The sequence below is a fragment of the Ranitomeya imitator genome, chromosome 3 (genome assembly GCF_032444005.1).
Source record: "Ranitomeya imitator isolate aRanImi1 chromosome 3, aRanImi1.pri, whole genome shotgun sequence".
Lineage (NCBI taxonomy): Eukaryota > Metazoa > Chordata > Amphibia > Anura > Dendrobatidae > Ranitomeya > Ranitomeya imitator.
This window is the reverse complement of record NC_091284.1, coordinates 617,693,452-617,711,856: the sequence shown is the minus strand read 5'-3', so window position 1 is coordinate 617,711,856 and position 18,405 is coordinate 617,693,452. Positions and strand designations below refer to the sequence as shown.

The 18,405-nt window shown below is 43.5% G+C and overlaps 1 protein-coding gene across 13 annotated transcripts in view; it reads right to left on the bottom strand.

Moving 5' to 3' along the window:
• Positions 1-649: 649 nt before the first annotated feature.
• The window catches only part of DACH1 (dachshund family transcription factor 1), a 519,671-nt gene continuing 501,915 nt past the window's right edge, over positions 650-18,405 (bottom strand). For 7 of the 13 annotated variants that reach the window (XM_069758153.1, XM_069758155.1, XM_069758154.1 and 4 more), the window contains one exon: positions 650-2,393. In XM_069758153.1, the coding sequence (XP_069614254.1) occupies positions 2,356-2,393 (38 nt within the window). In that variant the 3' untranslated portion in view covers positions 650-2,355. The remainder of the gene's footprint in view (positions 2,394-18,405) is intronic. The other 6 variants (XM_069758150.1, XM_069758143.1, XM_069758145.1 and 3 more) reach the window with 1 other exon arrangement.

The window sequence follows — 18,405 nt, the reverse complement described above, 5'->3', positions numbered from 1 at the left end:
TCAGATTTGTCAATTATTTTCACCATTTTATGGAGATCTATAGGATGAAAAATAGCATAGTTAAAAATGTTGTCAGCTCACATATAATTCATCGGCCTACACTGACAGCCTACTAAATATGTGCATAGCAGATTATTTGCAAATGTACAAACATAACAATACTATGGATAAAAGTTGTGTTACTGTCAGGAAATCATGTCAGTCAATAGATACAGAAGAGTCCTTCTTTATATTGGCTTTTTGCTCAATATATCCGAGTTGTTTGGAAATAATCAGCTTAGAAAAAAAAAACTTGATTTGGCAATACACTGTCATGAACGGTCTATGCTATATGTGTCTATGTGTCGTCACCCAGTGTTTAGTTAATGTAAACTGTAGCTTAGCAAGGATTTTGCTAACATGTTATGATAATGTATTGAGTTTTGTAAGAAATCTGAGTCCTCGACCAAATTCGAGCAAAGGTAAGGTTGTAGAAATAAGTGAAGTTCAGTAAACATAATAAATCAAGAGAATAAAGCAGTCATTACTTTATGCTAATAAATGAAGTCCATCACGACATGGCTGTTTACCCCTTAAAAACTGCACCTGAATAAGTAGCAACTAAGTTAAAAAAATCATAGCGTAAAAAGAATTTTTGAAAAAAAAAATATTACAAAGTCTTAACAATATTTTATTGAAAAATATTGCTTGGTTCATAAAAAGAATGTGAAATTGTATATACAATATTTTATTTAAAAATTACAGCGTGAATTGAAATGTATAATTCAGGTTCTTGCACAGAAAAGTTATGTTGGGAGTACAATATGGAAGACTTTACAAGCTCCAGTTGTTTTAAACACAAACAATACTTATTACCAGTTTGAATGAAATGTTGCAGGAATAAAATTTCAAATTTGACATTAAAAACAACTTTTAATGTGTTATAACAAAATAAATTACATTTTATGTGCATAAAACTAGATATGTGTAGAAATTAAAAATTGTACACTTTCTAGGACTAATTTATGAGTTCAGTCTTTAAAAGGGGGACACAGAAATTAGAAAGTTATGTGAAATCTATGTTGGTTGGATTCCTAATAATAAGTTCCGATTTTTTTTTTCCAGTTTCTTATGGTGAAAAGATGATGTTTCAGTTAACACATCAAAAAAGACAAAATATATCTCCCTTTAACAATACAATGTACAGCTACAATAAGAAGATGGGCAGTGATCATACCATACAGTAGTGGGTTGACAGTGACCTGTCAAGTCAATACTCAGTATCAGTGGAAGAATATCAAGTGTTTAAGGTTTGTTATTTAGGAACTTTAAAATTAATAGAATTCTATAAAAATATGTCTGGTGTCTCGAACAGCTCATCGGCCAGATACCAACCCCATGAGTAATGTTTTCAGGGCTTTAAAGACTTAATATACAAATAAAACTGGCAGACGTTAACTCTTCTCTTCACCAGATTCTTAAATTTTTGAATTAATACTGTGACTTCAGGACAAATATGTACATGCCTGCATGCGTTAAAACTATAAAGGCTTTTTAAGAACCAACAGAGTGACAAAACATATTGTCTAAAATTATCTTCCTAATCACTAGTAGTCTACTGCATACATAATACCTTCGGTGTGACTGTGTCTATGTACACATGGCCTGCAACACAAATGGACAATTTCTTATTCCTGATCCTCACGGTGGTGAAGGAGAAAGATATACTCATTGTTTGGTTGATTCTGGACAAGAGGCTCAAGATCACAAAGTCATTAGTTTACATTCAGCAAAAAGAGTTTGTTTTGTTAAATACAGTAGTTCAGTTTCCAAGAGCAGGTGTTTCCCATTGTAGGGTAAAAGTGTTATGAAGAAAACATTTTTTTTTAAAGTAAAAATTTTTTGTATCAGTCCTATCTTTATTGACATATATTTTTTCAGGATTTTCCATTTTAGTGCATGCCCTTTAAGGAATCTTCATATCAAACCATCTCTGCTGGTTTAGGCGTGAGAAAACATTTCGGATATTTAAGTGGACGCTGCTGGAAAGTTCTGGTGTGCTCAGGTAAAGAAATAGACATGTTCTTTAAAAACACGAAAGAAGAATGGTGGATCTTGGTTGTTGATAATTACAGTCTCTACAGAATTGCAGCAGCAGCTCATAAGAAGTCCATCAAGTGGAGCGCTACCATTAGTTATAAAACCTTTCAGACTCTCCAGTAGTCACAGGTCACTTGTCTGACAATACTGTAGATTCCTGGGACATCTGTATAGAAATGGAGTGTATTTTTACTTTGAACACATTTACATCCTTCAGACTTTGCAATTAGTCTACAGAATGTTCCCACAGAGTCTTCAGCTGTTGCATATCTGTCTTCAGTACATAACACTGGTCTTTAAATACAGTCGTCCATCTGGAAAGGAAATAATAGAGTTGTGGTTAAATTTACCTCTGGAACATCCATTATACCTCTATCTTTGGAAAAACAATGAGATTTTACAAAAACATCATTACACCATAAACTGAAAGAAAACTAATACAATATTAAGCTGAGGGTGAAAATCTGGCACCTGCTACAGCTGTAACTATACATACTCACAGAGGAGCAGACCTATGTTTCTACATTTACATTTTATCATTTTTCTACAACTAGTAGGTTTTTGATTAAAGGGAATCTGTCATAAGGTTTTGCCATTTAACCTGAGAGCAGCATAATGCACAGACTTTTTTTTAAATAAAATCACTGTTTTATCAGCAGGAGATTATCATTAGAGAACTAATAACCCTGTTGCCATTTTGTCCTCAACATTCATGAGCTCTGTATAGCCACTCCATTACCACTGATTAGCACATTTCTGCCTGTGAATAGTGTACTCAGAAATTTGACAATCAGTGATGTGGGCGGGGTTATACAGAGTTCAGCATTCAGAGAAATGGTAGATTTGAAGCAGAGAAAACAATGATTTTATCAAAACTGCAGCAAGCAGCTCAGAAATACATTGCTGGAATAGGGGTCTCTGCCCCTAGAGTACATCATGCTGCACTCAGATGGTATATATATCTGTAGATTTGCAAAGGTGTTCTATAGAGATGAGTGAATTTGTCTGAAGAGAATTTAATTCTCCTCAAATTTTACAAAAACTTTGGATTCTCTTGAATTCTAAGTTTTTGCAATTCGTTTTGAGCAAATTCAACAAAATGGAAGCCAAATGGATGCCATGTTGTTGAACTGAAGAGGAATGGGAAAGGGTTAAAAAAAATTGTTCATCTTTCCACTTCTCTTTCCTGCTGTCACAGCCACCGGCCACCATCTATGTTGTCCTGCCTCTTTATTATGATGTATTCTGGGGTGCATCATTCTCCTTTGCCTTCATGACTCAATGCCAGGGCTTCTGACACAACTAGGCCTAAAACATTGTGATGTACTTCATGGTACAATGTGGCCCGCCATATCTGAGGTCTAGTTAGTGTCTGAAGCTTCATGATACAATGTGGCCCGCCATGTCTGAGGTCTAGTCAGTGTCTGAAGTCTCATGATGCAATGTGGCCCAAAATGTCTGAGGTCTAGTCAGTGTCTGAAGTCTCATGATGCAATGTGGCCCGCCATGTCTGAGGTCTAGTCAGTGTCTGAAGTCTCATGATGCAATTTGGCCCGAAATGTCTGAGGTCTAGTCAGTGTCTGAAGTCTCATGATGCAATGTGGCCCGCCATATCTGAGGTCTAGTCAGTGTCTGAAGCTTCATGATGCAATGTGGCCCGCCATATCTGAGGTCTAGTCAGTGTCTGAAGCTTCATGATACAATGTGGCCCGCCATATCTGAGGTCTAGTCAGTGTCTGAAGCTTCATGATGCAATGTGGCCCGCCATGTCTGAGGTCTAGTCAGTGTCTGAAGTCTCATGATGCAATGTGGCCCGCCATGTCTGAGGTCTAGTCAGTGTCTGAAGTCTCATGATGCAATGTGGCCTGCCATGTCTGAGGTCTAGTCAGTGTCTGAAGCTTCGTGACGCAATGTGGCCCGCCATGTCTGAGGTCTAGTCAGTGTCTGAAGTCTCATGATGCAATGTGGCCAGCCATGTCTGAGGTCTAGTCAGTGTCTGAAGCTCCATGATGCAATGTGGCCCGCCATGTCTGAGGTCTAGTCAGTGTCTGAAGTCTCATGATGCAATGTGTCCCGCCATGTCTGAGGTCTAGTCAGTGTCTGAAGTCTCGGTGTGCAGAATGATGAGAGGATGACGCACAGTGGGCAATATAAGAAAAAAAGGCCAAGTACAGGACGGCAGTAAGCAGTAAGTGTTAATTTTTTTCTCTTTACAGGATGTGGTTATTTTTATGAGTCCTCAGAGAATAATAAAGAACATTCATTTTGCATCAAATAACTTTAATATGCATCAAATTTCCCTAGAAAATTAGAAATACTACATTCATCCTGTCTATCCTTACCTTGCTGTGATCTTCCTTAAGAAATTACATTTTCATTATATATAGTTTCAATATATTATCACATGCTAGCAAGAGCCCTAACAGGTAGCAAATCACTGTACAACCACTGGGAGGCGGCCACATATTGTCACATATACTATAAATACCTCCCAACTAGGGTTGAGCGAAACGGGTCGTTCATTTTCAAAAGTCGCCGACTTTTGGCAAAGTCGGGTTTCATGAAACCCGATCCGACCCCTGTGCGGGGTCGGCCATGCAGTACGCGACTTTCGCGCCAAAGTCGCGTTTCAATGACGCGAAAAGCGCCATTTCTCAGCCAATGAAGGTAAACGCAGAGTGTGGGCAGCGTGATGACATAGGTCCTGGTCCCCACCATCTTAGAGAAGGGCATTGCAGTGATTGGCTTGCTGTCTGCGGCGTCACAGGGGCTATAAAGGGGCGTTCCCGCCGACCGCCATGTTACTGCTGCTGATCTGAGCTTAGGGAGAGGTTGCTGCCGCTTCGTCAGAAGCAGGGATAGCGTTAGGCAGGGTCCATTAACCACCAAACTGCTTGTGCTGTAGCGATTTCCACTGCCCAACACCACCTTCGGTGTGCAGGGACAGTGGAAGCTACATTTTTTTTTTTTCCCTCAGCGCTGTAGCTCATTGGGCTGCCCTACAAGGCTCCCTGATAGCTGCATTGCTGTGTGTACGCCGCTGTGCAAACCAACTGCTTTTTTCAAAGCACAAATCCTCTTGTTCCTTCCTTTCTGCACAGCTATCTTTTTGGTTTGTACACACTTTTTATTTAATTTGTGCATCAGTCCACTCCTTATTGCTGCCTGCCATACCTGGCTGAGATTACTGCAGGGAGATAGTAATTGAATGACACTCCCTGTTTTTTTTTTTTTTTTTGTGGGAGATTAAGATTGACATTTCTGCTAGAGTGCCATCCCTGTCTGTGTCATCTCTCACTCAGTGGGCCATAGAAAGCCTATTTATTTTTTTGCTTGATTTGGGTTATAAAATCTACCTGAAAAAATCACTACATCAATCAGTGGGAGAAAAATATTGGCCTCAGGGCTTGTGTGCCACTCTTGACTCCTGTGTGCATCATCACTCACTCAGTGGGCCATAGAAAGCCTATTTATTTTTTTGCTTGATTTTGGTTCTAAAATCTACCTGAAAAAATTACTACATCAATCAGTGGGAGAAAAATATTGGCCTCAGGGCTTGTGTGCCACTCCTGACTCCTGTGTGCATCATCACTCACTCAGTGGGCCATAGAAAGCCCATTTTTTTTTTTTTGTTGCTTTATTTGGGTTCTAAATTCTACCTGAAAAAATCAATAAATCAATCAGTGGGAGATTAATATTGGCCTTTGGGCTTGTGTGCCAGTCCTAAGCGTGCCATCTCTCTCTCTCAGATAGTGGGCCATAGAAAGCCTATTTATTTTTTTTTTTTTTAATGGGTTTATAAATTTTCCCTGGAAAAAAAAAAAAAAGTGGGAGATTAATATTGGCCTCTGGGCTTGTGTGCCAGTCCTGAGCGTGCCATCTCTCTCACAAATAGTGGGCCATAGAAAGCCTATTTATTTATTTTTTTTGGTTTTATAAATTCTCCCTTAAAAAAAAAGGGAGATTAATATTGGCCTTTGGGCTTGTGTGCCAGTCCTAAGCGTGCCATCTCTCTCTCTCAGATAGTGGGCCATAGAAAGCCTATTTATTTATTTTTTTTTAATGGGTTTATAAATTTTCCCTGGAAAAAAAAAAAAAAAGTGGGAGATTAATATTGGCCTCTGGGCTTGTGTGCCAGTCCTGAGCGTGCCATCTCTCTCACAAATAGTGGGCCATAGAAAGCCTATTTATTTTTTTTTTTTTGGTTTTATAAATTCTCCCTTAAAAAAAAAGGGAGATTAATATTGGCCTTTGGGCTTGTGTGCCAGTCCTAAGCGTGCCATCTCTCTCTGTCTCTCAGATAGTGGGCCATAGAAAGCCTATTTATTATTTTTTTTATTGGGTTTATAAATTTTCCCTGGAACAAAAAAAAAAAAGTGGGAGATAAATATTGGCCTCTGGGCTTGTGTGCCACTCCTGACTCCTGTGTGCGTCATCTCTCACTCAGTGGGCCATAGAAAGCCTTTTTTTATTTTATTTGTTTTCTAAATTCTCCCTGAAAAAATCATTTTATTTTCTTTGGTTTCTAAATTCTTCCTGAAAAAATCATTTTATTCTATTTTTTTTTTCCTAAAGTCTCCCTGAAAAAAAAACAAAAAAAAAACAAATCAGTGGGAGATTAATATTGCCCTTTCTGCTTGTGTGCCAGTCTTGACTCCTGGGTGTGCCATCTCTCTCTCTCTCTCTCTCCAATTGTGGGCCATAGAAAGCCTATTATTTTTTTAGCTTGATTTGGGTTCCAAAATCTACCTGAAAAAATCACTACATCAATCAGTGGGAGATAAATATTGGCCTCTGGGCTTGTGTGCCACTCCTGACTCCTGTGTGCGTCATCTCTCACTCAGTGGGCCATAGAAAGCCTTTTTTTGTTTTATTTCTTTTCTAAATTCTCCCTGAAAAAATCATTTTATTTTCTTTGGTTTCTAAATTCTTACTGAAAAAATCATTTTATTCTATTTTTTTTTCCTAAAGTCTCCCTGAAAAAACAAAAAACAAAAAACAAATCAGTGGGAGATTAATATTGCCCTTTCTGCTTGTGTGCCAGTCTTGACTCCTGGGTGTGCCATCTCTCTCTCTCTCTCCAATTGTGGGCCATAGAAAGCCTATTATTTTTTTAGCTTGATTTGGGTTCCAAAATCTACCTGAAAAAATCACTACATCAATCAGTGGGAGATAAATATTGGCCTCTGGGCTTGTGTGCCACTCCTGACTCCTGTGTGCGTCATCTCTCACTCAGTGGGCCATAGAAAGCCTTTTTTTGTTTTATTTCTTTTATAAATTCTCCCTGAAAAAATCATTTTATTTTCTTTGGTTTCTAAATTCTTCCTGAAAAAATCATTTTATTCTATTTTTTTTCCTAAAGTCTCCCTGAAAAAAAAAAACAAAAAAACAAATCAGTGGGAGATTAATATTGCCCTTTCTGCTTGTGTGCCAGTCTTGACTCCTGGGTGTGCCATCTCTCTCTCTCTCTCCAATTGTGGGCCATAGAAAGCCTATTATTTTTTTTAGCTTGATTTGGGTTCCAAAATCTACCTGAAAAAATCACTACATCAATCAGTGGGAGATAAATATTGGCCTCTGGGCTTGTGTGCCACTCCTGACTCCTGTGTGCGTCATCTCTCACTCAGTGGGCCATAGAAAGCCTTTTTTTGTTTTATTTGTTTTCTAAATTCTCCCTGAAAAAATCATTTTATTTTATTTGGTTTCTAAATTCTTCCTGAAAAAATCATTTTATTCTATTATTTTTTTTTCCTAAAGTCTCCCTTAAAAAAAAAAAAAAATCAAATCAGTGGGAGATTAATATTTACATTTGTGCTTCAGTGACAGTCCTGCGTGTGTGGCATCTCTCTCATTTGTTGCCACCAACAACAGAGTGTGTAACATTGTGCCTGATTTTCGTTGTGGTCTCACTCACCTGTAAAGGGGTAGCTAAATCATACTGAAGTTATAGCTCACCGTGTAATTTGTGTGACAGCAACAAATACCGTTAGTTTGTTTACGTTTTTAAAACAATGAGGAAGTATGGTGGAAGAGGTCGTGGCCGGGGGCGTTCATTGTCAGCTGGTAATGAGGGTAGTGGTAGTGGTGGAGCATCAGCTGGTCGTGGGAAAAAAAATATTGCACCTAAGTCTGGAGCTGTGGAGCCAGGTTCGTCGTCTGGCTACACAAGGCCTCGAACGCTCCCTTTTCTGGGAGTAGGAAAACCGCTTTTAAAGCCGGAGCAGCAAGAGCAAGTTTTGGCTTATCTTGCTGACTCAGCCTCTAGCTCTTTTGCCTCCTCTCGTGAAACTGGTAAATGTCAAAGCAGCGCGTCGTTAGTGGATGTTCACGGTCAGGGACAAGTCGCTTCCTTGTCCTCTTCAGCAAAAACAACAACAGAGAAGAATGCAGCAGGCGACACAACGGGTTACTCCATGGAGCTCTTTACACATACCGTCCCTGGCTTAGAAAGTGAAGCAGTTAACAGTCCATGCCCATTACAAGTTGAATCTGACATGGAGTGCACTGATGCACAGCCACAGCCAGACTACTATGCTGGTCCTTTGACTCAGACCACAACATTGCCCTCGCAGGGTAATGATCAAGAATCAGACCCTGATGAGACTATGTTGCCCCATCACGAACGCTATACCACCGACCGACACGGTGACACAGACGAAGTTGCACACGAGCTACAAGAAGAGGTAATAGATGACCCAGTTCTTGACCCCGATTGGCAGCCATTGGGGGAACAGGGTGCAGGCGGCAGCAGTTCTGAAGCGGAGGAGGAGGGGCCGCAGCAGGCATCAACATCGCAACAGGTTCCATCTGCCGGGCCCGTATCTTGCCCAAAACGCGTGGCAAAGCCAAAACCTGTTGGAGGACAGCGTGGCCAGCCGGTTAAAGCTCAGTCTGCAATGCCTGAAAAGGTATCCGATGCTAGAAAGAGTGCAGTCTGGCATTTTTTTAAACAACATCCAATTGATCAGCGCAAAGTCATCTGTCAAAAATGTTCAACTACCTTAAGCAGAGGACAGAATCTGAAAAGTCTCAATACAAGTTGCATGCATAGACATTTAACCACCATGCATTTGCAAGCCTGGACTAACTACCAAACGTCCCTTAAGGTTGTAGCACCCTCGGCCAATGAAGCTAGTCAGCAACGCAACATCCCTTCCGGCAGTGTAGGGCCACCATTTTCCGCACCACCTGCAGTATCTGTGCAGGTTTCTTTGCCAGGCCAAAGCCGTCAGGGTCAGGGAATCACCAGTTTCGTAGTAGGAAACACTGCATCTAGGGCACCGGTGGCAACAATATCATCTCCCACCGTCTCTCAGTCTGCCATGTCCACCGGCACCCCCGCTAGTTCCACGATCTCCAGCTCTCCAGTCCAGCTCACCCTACATGAGACTATGGTTAGAAAAAGGAAGTACTTAGCCTCGCATCCGCGTACACAGGGTTTGAACGCACACATAGCTAGACTAATCTCGTTAGAGATGATGCCCTACCGGTTAGTTGAAAGCGAAGCTTTCAAAGCCCTGATGGACTACGCTGTACCACGCTACGAGCTACCCAGTCGACACTTTTTTTCCAGAAAAGCCATCCCAGCCCTCCACCAGCATGTTAAAGAGCGCATCGTCCATGCACTCAGGCAATCTGTGAGCACAAAGGTGCACCTGACAACAGATGCATGGACCAGTAGGCATGGCCAGGGACGTTACGTGTCCATCACGGCACACTGGGTAAATGTGGTGGATGCAGGGTCCACAGGGGACAGCAAGTTTGGGACAGTTCTGCCTAGCCCATGGTCTAGGAAACAATTGGCTGTAGCCGTTCGCACCCCCTCCTCCACCTCTTTGTCCTCCTGCAGAAGCGAGAGCTCGTCCACAGACCGCAGTCGCACAACCACTCCATCCGCAGCTGCCACTGTTGCACACCAAGTCTCCCATTATGGGGCAGCTACTGGCAAACGTCAGCAGGCTGTATTGGCTATGAAGTGTTTGGGCGACAACAGACACACCGCGGAAGTTCTGTCCGAGTTCTTGCAGAAAGAAACGCAGTCGTGGCTGGGCACTGTAGATCTTGAGGCAGGCAAGGTAGTGAGTGATAACGGAAGGAATTTCATGGCTGCCATCTCCCTTTCCCAACTGAAACACATTCCTTGCCTGGCTCACACCTTAAACCTGGTGGTGCAGTGCTTCCTGAAAAGTTATCCGGGGTTATCCGACCTGCTCCTCAAAGTGCGTGGACTTTGCTCACATATCCACCGTTCGCCCGTACACTCCAGCCGTATGCAGACCTATCAGCATTCTTTGAACCTTCCCCAGCATCGCCTAATCATAGACGTTGCAACAAGGTGGAACTCAACACTGCACATGCTTCAGAGACTGTGTGAACAGAGGCGGGCTGTTATGTTTTTGTGGGAGGATACACATACACGGGCAGGCAGTAGGATGGCAGACATGGAGTTGTCAGGTGTGCAGTGGTCAAAGATTCAAGACATGTGCCAAGTCCTTCAGTGTTTTGAGGAATGCACACGGCTGGTTAGTGCAGACAACGCCATAATAAGCATGAGCATCCCCCTAATGCGTCTGTTGATGCAAAGTTTGACGCACATAAAGGATCAGGCGTCTGCAGCTGAGGAAGAGGAAAGCCTTGATGACAGTCAGCCATTGTCTGGCCAGGGCAGTGTACAGGACGAGGTAGCGGGCGAAGAGGAGGAGGAGGACGAGGAGGATGATGGGGATGATTATATTTTTAATGAGGAAGCTTTTCCGGGGCCACTGGAAATTGGTGGCGCGGCAAGGCCGGGTTCTGGTTTTTTGAGGGACACAAGTGACGTGGATTTGCCTGAAACTGCCCCTCAACCAAGCACAACCGCAGATTTGAGAACTGGAACTTTGGCCCACATGGCGGATTATGCCTTACGTATCCTCAAAAGGGACACACGCATAACTAAAATGATGAATGATGACGATTACTGGTTGGCCTGCCTCCTTGATCCTAGCTATAAAGGCAAATTGCAAAATATAATGCCACATGAGAACTTGGAACTAATATTAGCAACCAAACAATCAACTCTTGTTGACCGTTTGCTTCTGGCATTCCCTGCACACAGCGCCCGTGATCGTTCTTACACGAGCTGCAGGGGCCAGCAGACCAGAGGAGTTAGAGGGGCAGAAATCAGAAGTGGCGTTGGCCAGAGGGGTTTTCTGACCAGGTTGTGGAGTGATTTTGCTATGACCGCAGACAGGACAGGTACTGCAGCATCAATTCAAAGTGACAGGAGACAACATTTGTCCAGTATGGTTACAAACTATTTTTCATCCCTTATCGATGTTCTCCCTCAACCGTCATTCCCATTTGATTACTGGGCATCAAAATTAGACACCTGGCCAGAATTGGCAGAATATACATTGCAGGAGCTTGCTTGCCCGGCAGCTAGTGTCCTATCAGAAAGAGTATTCAGTGCTGCAGGTTCAATACTAACAGAAAAAAGGACTCGTCTGGCTACCCAAAATGTAGATGATCTAACCTTCATTAAAATGAACCACAACTGGATTTCGAAATCTTTTGCCCCACCTTGCCCGGCTGACACCTAGCTTTCCTATGAAAAGGTCTTGCCTGTGGACTATTCTGAATGCCTTTTCCAATCTCGTAATTTTCTGCACCTGATTGTCCAGCATACGACATGTTTACACCTCACTAAATGGCCAAACTCCCCACACGGGGCCGTGGTATCGACACTTGGCGACAGCACCCGTGAGAGTGCAGTTTGTCTGAAGAGGTGGGTGAGCCCGCTTTTGGTCGACGGCACTGCCACTGGGTCCCTCCTAGTACAATAAAGTGTCTCTGGCGGTGGTGGTGCGCACCCAACGTCAGACACACCGTTGTAATATGAGGGGCCCTGGGCCTGTACCGCCGGCCACAAGACAGTTTCCCCCCACCCCAGCTCAAACAGTGCTCTACCACTTGCAAAATTATCTCACAGCTCCACCAATGTTTAGTCTATGCGCTGACATCCTTCAATGCCTGCCACTGACAATACCATTGTATTGACATTTTTGTTATGTTAGGCCTTCGATGCCTGTCTGTGGTCACTCCTTCCACTAGGCCTCCACTGACCACACCACTGCTGCCCGTGTACCCCTGTAACCAATTTAAAATTGCCTACAGCCATGTGTTATTATTTTAGGCCTTCGATGCCTGTCTGCGGTCACTCCTTCCACTAGGCCTCCACTGACCACACCACTGCTGCCCGTGTACCCCTGGAACCAATTTAAAATTGCCTACAGCCATGTGTTATTATTTTAGGCCTTCGATGTCTGTCTGCGGTCACTCCTTCCACTAGGCCTCCACTGACCACACCACTGCTGCCCGTGTACCCCTGGAACCAATTTAAAATTGCCTACAGCCATGTGTTATTATTTTAGGCCTTCGATGCCTGTCTGCGGTCACTCCTTCCACTAGGCCTCCACTGACCACACCACTGCTGCCCGTGTACCCCTGGAACCAATTTAAAATTGCCTACAGCCATGTGTTATTATTTTAGGCCTTCGATGCCTGTCTGCGGTGACTCCTTCCACTAGGCCTCCACTGACCACACCACTGCTGCCCGTGTACCCCTGGAACCAATTTAAAATTGCCTACAGCCATGTGTTATTATTTTAGGCCTTCGATGCCTGTCTGCGGTCACTCCTTCCACTAGGCCTCCACTGACCACACCACTGCTGCCCGTGTACCCCTGGAACCAATTTAAAATTGCCTACAGCCATGTGTTATTATTTTAGGCCTTCGATGCCTGTCTGCGGTCACTCCTTCCACTAGGCCTCCACTGACCACACCACTGCTGCCCGTGTACCCCTGGAACCAACATCAGAAAATATAAAAATAAGTATTTTGCTTATAAAAAAGAAAATACTGGAGAGATATCAAATGCAGACATTTTAACATTAAAAACAAACACATACAACAAAAATCTGGTACAGTACTAAAAATGGCCACCAGCTACAATAACTTTCTCCTGCAAGTAGTTAACTGAAAGGTTTTTTCAATTTTAAACACAGATATGGCATCCACCGAGTGTTGTCCTGTCGCGTCTTCTTTATATTATTGCCAAGAAGATGCAAAACAATGAAAATAATAAAATCATTGTTTACCAAAAAAATAGAGTAAGTCAAAACCACATTGCAAATAAACATTCATTACAAATAAAGAAGCAGGGCGCGTCCGAGGGTGAGTATATACCTAATAAGAATATAATCACCCTCGGACGCGCCCTGCTTCTTTCCGACAGCCTTCCTTCCTAAGAATCAGCCCTTCCGTGGTGTAGAGAGAGGGTTTGTTACACTCCAAGGTGTTCCCCAGGTTTCCTTTCCTGAGCTTCGATCTTCCGACTCTCGTTTAGTAGTTGTTGGAAACTACGCTGCATTAGGCCTACAAATTGGGTATGGGGTGTAGAGAGATGGTGTGTTACACTCCAAGGTGTTCCCCAGGTTTCCTCTCCATTGCTTCGATCTTCCGGCTCTCGTTTAGTAGTTGTTGGAAACTACGCTGCATTGGGCCTACAAATTGGGTATGGGGTGTAGAGAGATGGTGTGTTCCACTCCAAGGTGTTCTCCAGGTTGCCTTTCCTGAGCTTCGATCTTCCGGCTCTCGTTTAGTAGTTGTTGGAAACTACGCTGCATTAGGCCTACAAATTGGGTATGGGGTGTAGAGAGATGGTGTGTTCCACTGTAGAGAGATGGTGTGTTCCACTCCAAGGTGTTCCCCAGGTTTCCTCGCCAATGCTTCGATCATCATGCTCTCGTTTAGTAGTTGTTGGAAACTACGCTGCATTAGGCCTACAAATTGGGTATGGGGTGTAGAGAGATGGTGTGTTACACTCCAAGGTGTTCCCCAGGTTTCCTCTCCATTGCTTCGATCTTCCGGCTCTTGTTTAGTAGTTGTTGGAAACTACGTTGCATTAGGCCTACAAATTGGGTATGGGGTGTAGAGAGATGGTGTGTTACACTCCAAGGTGTTCCCCAGGTTTCCTCTCCATTGCTTCGATCTTCCGGCTCTCGTTTAGTAGTTGTTGGAAACTACGCTGCATTAGGCCTACAAATTGGGTATGGGGTGTAGAGAGATGGTGTGTTACACTCCAAGGTGTTCCCCAGGTTTCCTCTCCATTGCTTCGATCTTCCGGCTCTCGTTTAGTAGTTGTAGGAAACTACGCTGCATTAGGCCTACAAATTGGGTATGGGGTGTAGAGAGATGGTGTGTTCCACTGTAGAGAGATGGTGTGTTCCACTCCAAGGTGTTCCCCAGGTTTCCTCGCCAATGCTTCGATCATCATGCTCTCCTTTAGTAGTTGTTGGAAACTACGCTGCATTAGACCTACAAATTGGGTATGGGGTGTAGAGAGATGGTGTGTTCAACTCCAAGGTGTTCTCCAGGTTGCCTTTCCTGAACTTCTATCTTCAGGCTCTCATTAAATTGTGGTTAAACGGAACAACTGCATTCGGCGTACTAGTTGGTTTGGGGCCTACTATCGGTGTCTGCCGCTCCTTGCTGTTCTCCTGGTTTCCTGTCCTGAAATTCCGTTTTCAGGCGCTCGTTAAGTAGTTGTTAATGATAGACTGCATTTGGCCTACTAGTTGGGTTGGGGCCTACTATCGGTGTCTGCCACTCCTTGCTGTTCTCCTCCACTGAACAAAGCTGTGCCGCCTGTTTACTACTGTTGCCAATTTTGAACTGCATTTCGACTACTTACTGATTTGGGCCTACTCTCTGTGTCAGCCTCTCATTCCAGTTGTCCTCCACTGCAATGCCCCCTGATTAGTCCTGTGTTACCAATTTTGAACTGCATTTAGCCCACTTTATTCTTTGGGCCTATATCTGTGTTTCCTCCTCATCCTGCCCATTGCCCAGCCAGTGATAGATGAGTCTGCTGGTACATTGACCCATAACGCAACATTTCCCATGCACGCTACACTGCAAGATTGTGACCCTGCTGAAAGTCAGGTCCCCCTTCCCGCATACCATACCACCTTACACGGGGACAAACAGGAAGGTGCAGATGAAAGTGCAGGTTCCTTCATCAGGTGGGGGGAGGAATACTAGTTGGCGACGTCACTGGCACAGGGCCTCTCATGGTACGCAAAAGTGTTGCTGCCGGTGGGAGGCGCCCCCGCCGTGCAAACACACCGCTGTACTTTGAGGGGCCCTGTGCCAGTGCCAATGCCAACGAGTGGGCCCCCCCTGCTTGCTCAGGTTCACAGCACTTGCAAAGTTGAAATACTTACCTCTCCCTGCTCCACTGCCGTGACGTGGTCCAGATTTCCTGGGCCCACTAATTACTTGAACCAGCCCTACCCACCACAACTTTAGCCAAATGACCCCCAATTTCAAATGCCTTCCAATTATTATAAGGTAAATTACACTTGACAAGCTTCATTAAGAAGAATGGATGGTTTTGACATTAAAATGGGCACTCTAGGTGTTTTCCTGGCCCCCACTCACTGCCGACTATGCTGCCCCATTGACTTGCATTGGGTTTCGTGTTTCGGTCGATCCCGACTTTACGTCATAATCGGCCGATTTCACTCGACCCGACTTTTGAGATAGTCGGGTTTCGCGAAACCCGGCTCGACTCTAAAAAGGTCAAGGTCGCTCAACTCTACTCCCAACTATCACAAACAATTGTTTTTCAAAGCGAATCATTTTGATACACTCATGTCAGGTTATGACAAGCATTGTGAGAGAAAGAAGGATTTCTGCATAAAAGTTGTCAATTCTCTTTGGACTTCTTTTTAACCTTTATCAGTAGAGACAGTACAGTAGATTGTCTGAAGTCAAAAGAAGGACCGTAGATTTAAAAAATGTGATATTATGTAAATTTAAATCACAAACAAAATAATCCAAAGAGCCAAATTACAAACTGATTTTTGTGGATATCTATGGAAAGAAATGCTTAACCTACAATCTTAACCCCTTCATGACCTTGGGATTTTCTATTTTTCTGTGTTCGTTTCTCGCTCCCCTCCTTCCCAGAGCCATAACTTTTTTATTTTTTCTGTCAATATGGCCATGTGAGGGCTTATTTTTTGCAAAACAAGTTGTACTTTTGAACGACCTCATTGGTTTCACCATGGCATGTACTAGAAAACGGGAAAAAAATTCCAAGTGCGGTGAAATTGCAAAAAAAGAGCAGTCCCTCACTTGTTTTTTGTTTGGCTTTTTTGCTAGGTTCACTAAATGCTAAAACTGACCTACCTCCAGGTCATTACGAGTTCATAGACACCTAACATGACTAGGTTATTTTTTATCTAAGTGGTGAAAATCAATTCCAAACATTGCTAAAAAAAAATTGCGCCATTTCCCGATACCCGTAGCGTCTCCATTTTTCATGATCTGGGGTCGGTTGAGGGCTTATTTTTGCGTGCCAAGCTGGCGTTTTTAATGATACCATTTCGAAGTATATACGTTATTTTGATCGCTTGTTATTGCATTTTAATGCAATGTCACGGCAACCAAAAAAATGAAATTCTGGCGTTTCAAATTTTTTTCTCGCTACGCTGTTTAGCGATCAGGTAATGCTTTTTGTTATTGATAGATCGGGCGATTCTGAGTGCGGCGATACCAAATATGTGTAGGTTTGATTTTTTTTTAGTGATTTATTTTGAATGGGGCAAAAAGGGGGTAATTTAAACTTTTATATTTTTTTATTTTTTTCAAATTTTTTTTAACTTTTTTTTTTAACTTTTGCCATGCTTCAATAGCCTCCATGGGAGGCTAGAAGCTGGCACAACTCGATCGCCTCTGCTACATAGCAGCGATCATCAGATCGCTGCTATGCAGTAGAAATGCAGGTGTGCTATGAGCGCCGACCACAGGGTGGCACTCACAGCTATCGGGGATCAGTAACCATAGAGGTCTCAAGGACCTCTACGGTTACTATACAGAAGCATCGCTGACCCCCGATCATGTGACGGGGTCAGCGATGCGCTCGTTTCCTGCCACCCGGCCGGAAGCGCCGGTTAAATGCTGCTGTCAGCGTTTGACAGTGGCATTTAACTAGTTAATAGCGGCGGGTGAATCGCGATTTCACCTGCCGCTATTGCGGGCACATGTCAGCTGTTCAAAACAGCTGACATGTTCCGGCTTTGATGCAGGCTCACCGCCGAAGCCTGAATCAGAGCGGGGATTCTGACCTCGGATGTATTATCCTGTCCGAGGTGAGAAAGGGGTTAATTTCCAAGAAAAATGAATACCTTGTACATGAGCAAATCTGCTGAAATTCGATTCATCAGACTAACTCGAAATCCGCAGAGGAATATGATTCGTACTGAATTTAAACATACAAATCGAACTGCTGATAAAAGCTGTTCATTCTACTATGAAGTCTCTCCAGACCCCAGAGACTAATAAACAAAGAGGTTACAAATATTAAATTCACCTCACTGCCCACCTGTCTTGGAACCATAGCTCCCAGGCCTCCTTTGGTTCGCTTCCTCCTCCACAGTCTCGCTTCTTCTCTTCCCTCTTCTTCACTCTTCGGCACATGGGGCTAAGCCTCACCCAACTTCATAATGTGTTTCTCCCCGCGACCTCAAAGTGTCACTTGAGGCCTAATCAGTACTGGAGATGCCAAAGAGCGAAGGCAGTTGAGAATGAGAAGACCAGGTGGACGAAGTGAACTAGCAGACGGCTGGGCGGAGAGCTGAGGTGCCAAGACCAGTTGAGGGGTAAGATGAATATAATGTGTTTTTTTTTGTTTTTTTAATCCTTCACGGCCCTAAAAAGTATTCAGCACAATGACAGCCAGCAAGCTCCATTTTCCTTTTTTCAAAGGAATCAAATCTCAAAAAATTTAACTTCTGGTGATACCAGAATTTTTTGTGTATTTTTTTTAAAGCAAACTCAATTTGCTTTGAATTGATTCACTTAGCTCTAAAGGTACCTTCACACTAAACGACGCTGCAGCGATCCAGACAACGATCCGGATCGCTGCAGCGTCGCTGTTTGGTCGCTGGAGAGCTGTCACACAGGCCGCTCTCCAGCGACCAACGATGCCGGTAACCAGGGTAAACATCGGGTTACTAAGCGCAGGGCCACGCTTAGTAACCCGATGTTTACCCTGGTTACCATCCTAATAGTTAAAAAAACAAACGCTTCATACTTACCTTCCGCTGTCTGTCCCCGGCGCTGTGCTTCTCTGTACTGGCTGCGAGCACAGCGGCCGGAAAGCAGAGCGGTGACGTCACCGCTGTGCTCACAGTGAGTGCAGGAAAGCACAGCACCGGAGGACAGACAGTGGAAGGTAAGTATGTAGTGTTTGTTTTTTTAACTTTTAGGATGGTAACC